We start from the raw sequence: 11,821 nt of genomic DNA, 5'->3' as shown, positions 1-11,821 counted from the left end.
AGTTAAAGTCTTCCAAACATACCATAGCAAGAAGTAGGAAACATTGGCAATGATTTTGCAATATAATTTCAGTTTCAATTACTTACAAAAATAAAATATGATCGTGCTTGATATATATTGGTTAAGTTTGCCAAAATAAGAATGAACAATTAAATGCTTCAACTTAATAATAACGAAATCTTCCCCAATTGATTTAGTCTTTGTATTAGACTTAACAAAAAAATTATTTTGACGTATTTAGTTCCTATAAAACAAAGTTAGGGAAATATCATTGCAATTGGTTAATTATATTAAAATTAAAAACGACACATATTAATGGGTGTACGGTATTCCTCGGCATTTGGTTGCATCCGAACACGTTTCATTTTGTTTCATCTCCACGCGACGTTGGTCACAACATAACGTTTCTATTACCAGCACATTACACTACAACACGTGTCGTTCTTTGCATCCCTACCTACGGTAGGAGCGGTCAACGCGTTCTTACCATCAAGAGATCCCATCAAGTCGTCAAAATGCAGAGAGGGTTTGGGAAAGTTAAGATGACAAGTAGGAAACGGAAAAATGGATACGGGGCAGGAGCGGTCCTCAGAAGGACCGCTCCTGAACGGTCCCCTCACAAAATCGAACGTGAGGCGAGAAATGGTCCAAGTCAGCAAGCCTTCAGGTGAGACCAAAACGACGACGTTCTATTAATTGAGAAGGGAAAAAAAAAATCTAAAATCGTATCTGGGGTAACGGCAAGTTACGGAACGGCAGCAACGTTGGTAAGTGTCCTCCCGCCCAAAATGAAAGGTTGAAAATGAAGGTTCCCACTTAGACCCTCTCCCAAACCCACGAAGCAGTTGCCACTATTCGAAATTCATAACTATCAAAAAACTAGGGCAATAGACGAGAGGAGAAATAATAGAGAAAAAGAGGAGATTGGCAAGAACAGTGTGACATTGGAGTCAAGCTGTGGAACTGTGGCATTGTTGAAGGCTGAGCAGAGGAAGCAGAAGGAAGAAGTGGTGGTAGAAGGCCAATTTTGTTGTGAATCGGCTTTAGTAAAAGAAGAAGAAACGTGAACCTCAGCTTCAAAGTTGAAGAGCGTGGGATCCTGAGTAGTTAAAGACCACAAATCGTAAAGGTAAAACATGTGGAAACCTGGGATGATACAGTTGTGTAATTTATACTTCAAAGTGGAAGGACCTTACTTGTGGTTGTTTTTGGTGTACACTATGACGCTTTTGTGTATAGTAAGTAAAAACGTTCAGCGTGATAGAAGTGTTATGTAAAATTGTATGTGATCATTGAAACAGGAGATGGGAAAGGAGGGGGAAATCTTGCGGCACAACTGCTTGATAAAATGTGTGAATGGGTTTGGGATTTCGTAGGCGTAAAAATGGGTGTAGATGCTGAATTACAAAATGCTAAGTAGATAGTACAATGCGTTGAGTGTATCATACACTGCGAAACTAAATAGTGGCAAGATAATTCAGTGCAATGAAGGGTAATATAGCACGTTGGCTAAAAATTATGTTATGTAGGAAAAAAGTGACATGGAGAAACATTGATACGGTGTGTTAAAGTGTAAAACATTAACATAAGAAAGTCAAAACTTGTGAGATGTAGTACATAGTATAAGGAAAAGATGTAGAAAATGACAAAGGGTAGAGGCGAAGGACAAATTAGAAATGATAGTCGGAGATTGGTATGTTATATTTGAGATTTCATTGATGTATGTCTAGTGTATCAGTTGATGTACATGAACATAATGTTGGATAAGTCTTACATGTCGTGGACTAACAGGCACAGAGAAGCAAAGAGTAGAAATGTTAGTGTAAAATTGGTATGTATCATTTTGTGATTTTCATTAGTGTATCTGTTTTATTAGTTCACGCGCATGAAGACAATGTTGGATAAATCTTACATATTGGTGGATAACTGTTACATGGTGTAGATTAATAGGTACAGGACAGAAAGAAAAGAGAAATGTTAAGACTGAAATTTGAATGGCGTATTTGGGACTTCATTGATGTATGTTTATTGTATTAGTTGTTGTGCATGAACAAAATGTTGGATAGATGCTACATGGTGTTGGATAACTGTTACATGGTGTGTATTAGCAGATACCAGGCAGAAAGAGAAGAGAAATGTTAGATTGAAATTTGAATGTCGTACGTGGGACTGCATTGATGTATGTTTATGGTATTAGTTCTTGTGCATGAACAAAGTGTTGGATAAGTGTTACGTGGTGTTGGATAAATGTTACATGGTGTGGATTAGCAGGTACCGGCGAGAAAGAGAAGAGAATTGTTAGATTGAAATTGGAATGTCGTATTTTGGACTGCATTGATGTATGTTAGATTGTATTATTTATTGGATAAATGTTATATGGTGTGGATTAACAAGTACATAGAAGAAACAGAGTAGAAATGTTAGCGTGTAACTCGTATGTCGTATTTGAGACTTCGGTGGTATATGTTTATTGTATTTGTTGTTATGCATGAACAGGATGGCACGAATAAGAAGCGAAAGACAGAACAAGAGTTTAGGCGAAAATGAAGGAATAGAGGCAGCGGATACAAGTGAAGTTAGAGAACCAGTTCCACCGTTGAATGCGTGGATGAAGTTTAGGTAATATTGATGTTTATTGAAAATAATAATCATGAGTAGAATGCACAGCTAATTGGTTAATATTTAATGTGTGTAGGAAGGAGTATCAAAGCACCGTTCCAGCGAAAGGCATTAAGATAATAGAGGTATGTATTAAGAACTAAATAAAGCATTAATTATTTATAGTTGTTGCACGGTAAAAGTAAAAAACACTATTAGAAAAGGGTTAATATCAGAAACCTCCCTTGAGGTTTCTTTTAATCACACCTAGCACCCTCCATGTTTTCGAAATCACACTTAGCACCCCTGCAATGACAATTTTGGTGTCATTGTCAGCCTCTCTATTTCAAAATGATAGGAAAAAAATGAATTATAGGATAGAGACTTTATTTTTGTTCCACCTGTACCCATAGCCCAAAAAGAGTTTATTTCCTAGTAGCAAAACAGGTCTAAATCTTGGTTTTTAGTATATGTAAATGATCATCTAATAAATAATAGGATAGCATCAGGGTTGTAACACAATTACATATCTTCATACACCATGGAGTATGCTGATATGTATCGTTTGGAGGGATGCGAGGTAGGGAAGGGTGTTAGATCAATCATCCTTGAATAATGTAACACGTTTTGAACATTCTGTAATTTTATGTAAGTTTCTTGTATATCTTTACAATAGATTGCGTCTCTGCTATTAAGGTTTACAAATAATTCACGTAGAGTTACACATTATTTAAAAAATATTACATTGATCCGAACGGGGATAAAAAATATGAGTATGGATTCTCATAATGGCAGCAATAGTTTCAGAATGTGGTTGTAGTTGTAAATAAACTTGCTCTTCCATATTTGGGAAAATGCGGTCGTATAAATAGCTTTTTTCTGCATCGTAGTCGAATGGAGTTTGTAAATTATTAATATTGCAATCCTCAGTGTCTAGATTATTGCTTGTAGATGGTGTTTTGGAAACATATGGATTGCGATACCCCATTATGTAGTACAAATGGCTCGCTTAGGGTATATACTCATGAATTCCCATCATCTTTGAACTACGTTTAGATTGTGTTATTATGTAGTTAGGAATTGCGATTTTGGCAATGGCACTATGTCCATTGCCAAAAGTTAACATTACTGGAAACGGCATGACTAATTAATATTAAGGAGGGGGATAAGAACAGTTGTTAGATCAATCATCCCTAAATAGTGTAACATTTTTTCATCATTTTGTAATTTTATATAAACTTCTTGTACATCCTTGCAACAGAAGTGTGATAAGTTGTTAGTGTAGATATGGGTATAGTATGTAATAATCGTACTTGTGTTGGTAAGTTTTACAGATAGTTCAATTAGAGTTACACGTTGTACAAAGAATATTACATAATTCAGAACAGTTATCAGCAGTTTGTCAAAAGAATTTTTTGATTTTTTAAAATCTTTTTTGGTATGCAGTTTTCTTCTTAGTTCTTGTAGTGGAGTATTGGTCTCTGTATACTGCATTGATTATTTTTAAATTATGACCGTTCAACTTTGGTTATGGTATAACAATACTTATCCGAATTTCTTTTTGCCTCTGAACGAGTTAAGGTTGTTTGTGGCATGGGATAGATGTTGGTGATTTTTGGATAATTTCTCACCTTTTGATTAGGAGAACCTGTCACATCCTACTGTCGGGAATGCTATGTGTTATTTCAAAAACTTGGGGGATGCTACATGTGATTAGAACAAACATTAGGGGAGGTTTCTGATATTAATCTGTGTTAGAAAATATTGAATTACATATAACATGATTCATGATTATATGCATCCAATGCAGTATAATAAAATGGTTAAAGCAGCATATGATAAGTTGAGCGAGGAAGAAGTCCAGAATCGAAAAGAGAACTATCGAAAAGAGAAAGAAGAGTACAAGAGAGAAATGGCGCGTCTTGGAAAGACTATACCGGGAAAACAGCAGATTAAGGTAAGCACAAGGCATGGATGCTGAAATAGGTTGTTACGTGATAATGTGTGTATATCTAACTAGTTTTTGTGCTTGAACTTAATTATAGAATCCGAAGTACACCATTCGTTGTTCACCAAATCAGATGGTTTGGTTAGCATCGAACATTGATGAAACAAAAAAACAGCAAATCAGAGATTTGGGGTTTGGAGGGCTGCTGGAAATAAAGTGTCGCTCCATTCCGAACGGCATAGCAACCTGGCTGATCGACAATTTTAATCCTACACTAAGTAGCTTTCAGCTACATAGAGATGGTGTGCTACCCTTAACAGCAAAAGACATCAGTTTAATCCTTGGAATCCCAAATGATGGCCCCTTACCAGTTGAAGATACTGATAGCAGTGAGGGTGGAGATTCTGGACCAAGTCGCTGAACATACAAATGGAAAGAGCTGCCCGAAGAGTTAGTAAGCATGAGCGGTGGGGACGAGTTCAAGCGACTATTTGTTGCATTTGCTTGTGGATGTCTATTAGCTCCAACTACACGGGCTGAGCATAAAATTCGACTATGGGATTGCACGAAGGTGGTTACTGAGGTGCCCTCATTAAACTGGGCAGAGTACGTTAGAAATGTACTATGCAATAGGATTTTAGAAGTACAGAAGAAAAGCGGAAAGCAGCACCAATATGTTGGGGGTTGCATGTTTGTCCTACTGGTAAGTTTAGTTATGTGATATTGAAAGTTAGTAAGTGATCTAAGTAGTAGGGGATGCAACAAAAAGAAATTTTAAGTAGGCACATGAAGGTTGTTTATGCATAGTACTTGAATTGTAGGTGATATAATTGATGTGTCAGTGTCTAATTATATTGCAGGTGCATTACATTGATCGAGTGACAATACTGAAGCACAGAGTGGCTCGAGTTACACCAAGAGTAAAGGCATGGACAGATGCTTTAATTTCAGAACGGGATGCATTGGAGATCGATAATCTCGGAGGTTATGGAAAAGGAAAACTAGTAAGAGCGATAACTTTTTTTTGATGGATTTTAACTTACTAGTTTGTATGTATAGGCCACACATACCATGTACTTATGAAGTGATGGTTTGATTTTGTTTTCGTAGATTGGGACGCATGAAGAAGAAGAGGCTGAATCTGGTGCACAGATAAATGAACTACCCCCTGAACTAGTTGGAATAGGGCATCATGATATCGCAGTAAGCTGCCTAACTGTTAAAACTGATACTTCATTATGCGCTATTGTTGCTTAAGTTAAAGTTATACATTTTTTATAATTTGAACAATCATTCGTAAGCAGCCACAGCTACGTAACTTAGGAAAGTAATCTTGTCAAATACAATCATTAAGTGTTGACGTACAGCATACAATCATTTTGCGTTTGCTATGCTTGACATACAAAATCAGGAAAGTTAGTTGTAAATCGAGTATGGGACAAAGAAGTAGTTAAGCTTTGAAAAAAGGTGGGAAGATTTTTCGAACGCCGATCACAAATAACACTAGTGCTCAGCTATAATCTAGCTACATTTGAAACGCAGTGTGCTCATGTCGTTTGTTCCATATTTTATGACAGAAACGAGAGAGAAAAAAAATTCTCGAATATTATTCATGCAAAATACAAAGTTAATTGTATACTTCATGCAATTCGTGTGCCAAATACAGCTTAGTCATTTTCATGTAACTTTTCTTGAAAAATATTTCACCACCTGAAAGCGAACAGGCAGATTTCATGAGGTCCATGAGTAATTAATACAGATCAATGCATAATATGATGAATTCATCTGTTCAGATTAAGTCGAAACGGGCTATTCATTGTGGTTTGTTAATGTATAAGCAGGTTGAGCTTTCAGAAGTGTACAGTATGACAGTGAGTTGCCAAAAAAAGGATATTAAATATTGCAGAATTGCTGTGTTCTCATCCTAGGGCCAAAACAGCAACAACAGAGGTCGTTTCAAACGAAAAGCAGAAACAGAGGATGTCTGATTCAGAGCAAATACATCTTGATATGGACAGTGAAGATCATTCGGAATATCAATCCACAGAAGCAGGAAAGGACTCCAATGCTGACCATGACGGTGATAGTGAAAAAGAACAAGATGCACAGAGATATCAAATCCAGCAATATACTTTTGGATGAAAAATACATAGCAAAAGTATCAGACTTTGGAACTTCAAGGTCTGTGACAATTGACAAAACTCACTTAACTACTGTAGTTAAAGGGACTTTTGGCTATTTGGATCCAGAATATTTCCAGTCAAGCCAATTTACAGAGAAAAGTGATGTTTACAGCTGGGGTGGTCCTTGCTGAGCTTTTGACAAGACAAAAGCCAATATCCTCAGCAGCAACAGATGAAGATTCTAACTTGAGTTTGGCAACAAGGTTCCTGATATCCATGGAACAGGATTCTCTCAGAAATATTCTTGATCCTGAGCTCATAAATCAAGGGAATGAACAGGAGATCACAGCAGTTGCTAAACTTGCACAACGATGCTTAAACTTAAATGGGAAGAAAAGGCCAACTATGAAGGAAGTTGCCATTGGATTGGAAAGCATGAAACTATCATCAGTGCAGTCAACTATTCCAGAAAATTTTCAAAGTCCAAGCCACATTGAGGGAGAATCTGTCGTGTTTTCTGATAACAAATTATACATGGACAACTGAAGGTGATAGCTTTAGATCTGTTTCGGATGTCGATCCACTTATGAATAAGCACTAGTTCATTACTCTGTTAGTGGTTAGAGTTGTACATTAAGTTCCCAGATATGCTCATACTGGCCATGTCATGCCTTGGGCATCCTGAAATTTGTTATGGTAACAAATAAGGAGTTTATGTTTTCTAAAATAACTTTGATTATGAAAAATTTTTCATACTAACGTAATTCTTCAATGCTTCTTTTAGTGCCATGTGAATTTCTAACTGGCCATCATGCCCATCACTGGGAAGATCACCTATGGAACTTTTGCTTAATTCAGCTTTTAAGTTTAGCCATATTCTTTGAACTTCATTTAGTTCATGGTTGCTAGTTTCATTAATAATTTCATAATTCAGTATCATAAGTCGATGGCTACTCTGTCCATATTTAGTATAGTTGAAAGGCCTAAAATGAATTCAAAACAGCAGTATTTTCGCAAAGTTCCAACCCATTCTCAATTAGCATTCCATCATAAATATTGGCACGAAATTACACATCGACTTCTATAATACTTCTTCATAAAGCCTACACTCTTTTATCAGTACAGTGAAAATTAAATAAAAAAAAATCTTGCTTGCTTCTGAGTGCTAAACTGACTAAAACATTATCCCTCATTATATATATTGGCCCAAGATCGATTATTGTCTATCACTGTAGGTTCTTTTTAAGTTTTTGACTCACCAGCAAAAAATTTCAAAGCGCAAAACACAATAAAGAAGCTGCGAACATATCAATGGCGAATCCTCTCTCTCCTGAAGCCGAACTAGATGAATGTGTCAGTGTTGCCCACAAGGCTGGAGGAAATCATCGGAAGATGCCTACCGTGGCCAAAGGAGACGAATCAAGTCCTGTGAAAAGAATGGTGAGGGTCGAGTTACAGAGGCCGAAATCAGAGCAAAGGAAGCCATGCTTTCAATTATTTTAAAGATGTTCCCTTCTCATGCAGTACTGGAGAAGAAACAAAGTGGAGTAATCTTCAGGCCATGGCAGAAGGGGCGGCTGCTCCTGATTTTGTTTGGGATTTGGACCTTGTTCATGGCACTGAGGCCTTTATCTGCAATTACCAGGATGGATTTGGGACTTTAATTGCATTGCTTCACAAGGGAAAACCCATTTTAGGCTGCATTATTCAGCCATCCAAGAGAACCTAATGGTTTGCAGACTTGGAGTTAACAGGGAGAAGAGCAATTGAGATTGGAAAACGGCAAAGCAGTTTCCCTGGATTCTTGCGAAGAAGAGTTGGATTCATGTTGCAAAATGTTGAATGAAGCATATGCTGTGATCAAAGCCTGAATTACAATGTTGACGCTGAAAAGGTGAATGGTAGGATAGCTCATCAGTTGGGGCCTTTTCTCCATGACGGGAGCTGTATTGCATACGGTTCGTTGGCACCAGATCACGGTTCAAAGTCACGCTCGCGGTCGCGGTCGCGGCCTGGAACGTTCCACATCGGTCTCGGCATATCGATCGCGGTCTCGGTGAGATGCCAATTTTAAAGTATTTAATATTCTAAAAATTGTTAATAATATAAAAAAGTATGCTAAATAAAAATAATTAAAAAATGGCAAAAGAAACGGCCAAGTCAATCCGTCGCGGTGTGACTCGGCTGATTTCTCGTCTTGACTCGGGATAACTCGGAGTGACTCAGTGTAACTCGGCCGAGTCAATCCGTCGCGGTGACGACTCGGCAGATTTTTCGGCGAGTCAAGTATTTCGGTATCGTTTCGTCACGGTATCGTATTGGTAGGGGCCGAGACGGTGACGACTCGGCCGAGTCGTCTCGGTCTCGGCCGAGACTTCGAACCATGCACCAGATTCATTGGATGTGGTGATCGATTGTGCATTGGATCCTTCGTATGGCTCGTGCCTCTTGTAGAGGCCATGGGATCGGAGAGATTATTACAGATTGGGATGGACATGAGATGTGTTGGGATATTTGAAATCTAGACTTGGTCCCAGTTCCCGCTTGAAATCATGTGTCCCAAATTTCGTCTCTGTTCCGTCCCGATTAATAACTTTCAGGATTCTATTGGGGATAAATCCAACAGCACAATACATGTGACAGTTAAACAAAGACTTGTAGAGACAAAATCTGAGGCAGATGATTTGAAGCGCCCGAAAGGAGATTTCAAAATGGTAGCAGCAATGGAGAAAAAGATTCATGATCATGGCTTGCCATTCACGAATTATCATATATTATCCATTAAGAGGCCTCAAGTTTTCTAGTTTCGTTACCACTGTACTCACATTTTTGGCTGACTTCTGTTGTGTTTTGTGGAATATTTTAAGAATGTAAAGTGGCTTCTACTAGTACAAATTTAGGGATTCTGGTTTGATCTTGGACTTGGGCTTGCTGAGGCTTCCTGTTACTTAAATCCAAGCTAATTTTGTAGAAAGTGAGGATTTTCTTTTTCAGTTGTAATTCAACAGGTTATCTATGATTTCTTGGTCATTATAGTAATTAGCATCTAAGTTCCGAGTCTTGAGTAATGCCTTATTAATTAGACAAAATGCATTGGGTCCGTATATGGCCCTTTCTGTTCTTGATATAGAACTAAAGGTTCTCAAAGCAGAATGTCGCAGAAGGCTGTTGAGCGGCTTAACTTAAAGTCCAAAATAGTGAATGCCTCAGCATATAATCAGGTTTTTAGTGATAGATGCATATATCAGCTTTTACACACAATTACCTCCAGATTTAAGTCATCAGAGCAGATAAATCAGGTTTTGCATGCTATGTTATATCCAGTCTTCCTCAGTATTACTATTATAAGGACAGTGAGTAAAGAAATCATCAGTAGCTTCTTTTTGGAAGCCATAGCTTCTTACATGTCTTAGAGCCAGAAGAAAAGTTGGGAAACTATCCTTCCAACTTCAATCCCTTCTCTTTTTCATCATGTTTTATACTGCAGTATCTTGCAAGCCTTCAGAGAAGAATGAACAAATTATGTCTGAAAAAAAAAATGGAATGGAGAAATTAGACCACACTAGTCTCGCAAGGGAAAGTATGTAACTGTGTTATGTCTGCTATATTTCTGTTATCTGTCCCTTTATTCATACCAGATGTTAACACCTCTTATATTTCTGTGCTAATCCGATTCAGTGTACATATTGCTGCTGAAAATTAAGTATTGAAGCAGTAATTTGCTTCGGCTCAAATAATACGAAAATTCATTGAGGATAATATTGACATTCCCACAAAATGCAGAGGACAGAATTGAAGGAAAACAGAGAAAGAAATTGTTGTAGAGGGAGTTACAAGAGAAAGCTAGAGGAAGAGAGAGATGCTTGAGGAGAGCAATTCCATTTTTCAAGCTAAGTGCTAACATGGTTATAATTCTGGCAATGAAGAAAATGATCCTAACGTTTAGGTAGTGGCTGTCCTAACTAACTTCAGCTTACAGAAGAAAATTAACTGCTAAGAAGTGGGCTAGTGAGTGACTGCCATCCGAAATAAATTACAGAAGGCGTGATCGCCAGACCAAGACATTATCTTGCTGGAATAAGAAAACGTGGTTTTTTCTTGACGATGTCACTCCATGCATTCTGTCATGTTTCTTCAAGAATTAAACTCCCAGCTTCTAATGAATGGCTTACCTCGTATTTAAGATGCCAAATCTGAATTTCTTCAGTTAAAAACTATTCCTTCAATCTGCTTCATGACATGTATTTCTGCTAATTTGTCCAGTTATTAATAACAGAGGTAAGATAACACATGTTTTTTTTTTCTTTTGGTTGACAGAGGAAATTGCAAAAGATTTAACCCAGAGGAAAGGAGTTTTAACGGCCAGGTGACTGTGTTAAATGGCCATACTATTTCAACTTGTATAGCAACACGTGTCCTAATTGTTCATTTGAATTGACTACTGAATCTTATTTTATCAATAAAATGGTCAAAGCCCCGAAATATCCCTATTGGCTTGATCCCCAGCTGCAAATTGCTGCAACATTTCATTTAGACGTTAACATATGTGCAGAGAGTGTACTTTGGCATCTCACATGCGTACATTGATCTTCATAAATGGGTATATTGGGCGAGGCAAATAGTCAAAAAATAACCCCTAAAATAGATAATCAGATGGAGCTATGGATGAATTTTGATGGAGTTTGGAGAACTAGTTGGATAATTAATTCTAGACAAAAAAAAAAAACACCAAGATGAGACATTTAATTGAAATTTAGTGGTCACTTGCGCACCCTGGCAAGTGGGGACAAAATTGAACTGCCAATTATGCATATCACTATATTTACATGACACAATCACTTAACTTTTAGTACTGATATCCACTTGTTATACATAAAAGCATGATTTGTGAGTAGTGAGCTTCACTAAACTTCCAAGATACTACTAATTTAGTACTTAAGCGTCTTTTGTAAACGAAATTGCCATGAAAAAAAATATCTTTTGAATGAAGAACAATAAATATAGATATTATGTTAGCCAACCCAAACTTAAATTATGTTTCCGCAAATTTGGATACACCTATAGATCTTGCCATGGTTGATAATCAAATAAAAAATAGAGAAAAAGCAACTCTTGGTATCCTTAGGATTCAAAAAGTTTGGATTGCACTTTC

At 37.3% G+C, this 11,821-nt stretch overlaps 1 protein-coding gene across 1 annotated transcript in view; it reads right to left on the bottom strand.

Moving 5' to 3' along the window:
• Positions 1-10,104: 10,104 nt before the first annotated feature.
• The window catches only part of LOC140015806 (uncharacterized), a 3,496-nt gene continuing 1,779 nt past the window's right edge, over positions 10,105-11,821 (bottom strand). Inside the window, exon 3 of the mRNA XM_072068627.1 lies at positions 10,105-10,168. Within this exon, the coding sequence (XP_071924728.1) occupies positions 10,105-10,168 (64 nt within the window). The remainder of the gene's footprint in view (positions 10,169-11,821) is intronic.

The sequence above is a fragment of the Coffea arabica genome, chromosome 10c (assembly GCF_036785885.1).
Source record: "Coffea arabica cultivar ET-39 chromosome 10c, Coffea Arabica ET-39 HiFi, whole genome shotgun sequence".
NCBI classification, from domain to species: Eukaryota; Viridiplantae; Streptophyta; class Magnoliopsida; order Gentianales; family Rubiaceae; genus Coffea; species Coffea arabica.
The sequence above is the reverse complement of the archived record's forward strand: the minus strand, read 5'-3'. Positions and strand labels throughout refer to the sequence as shown.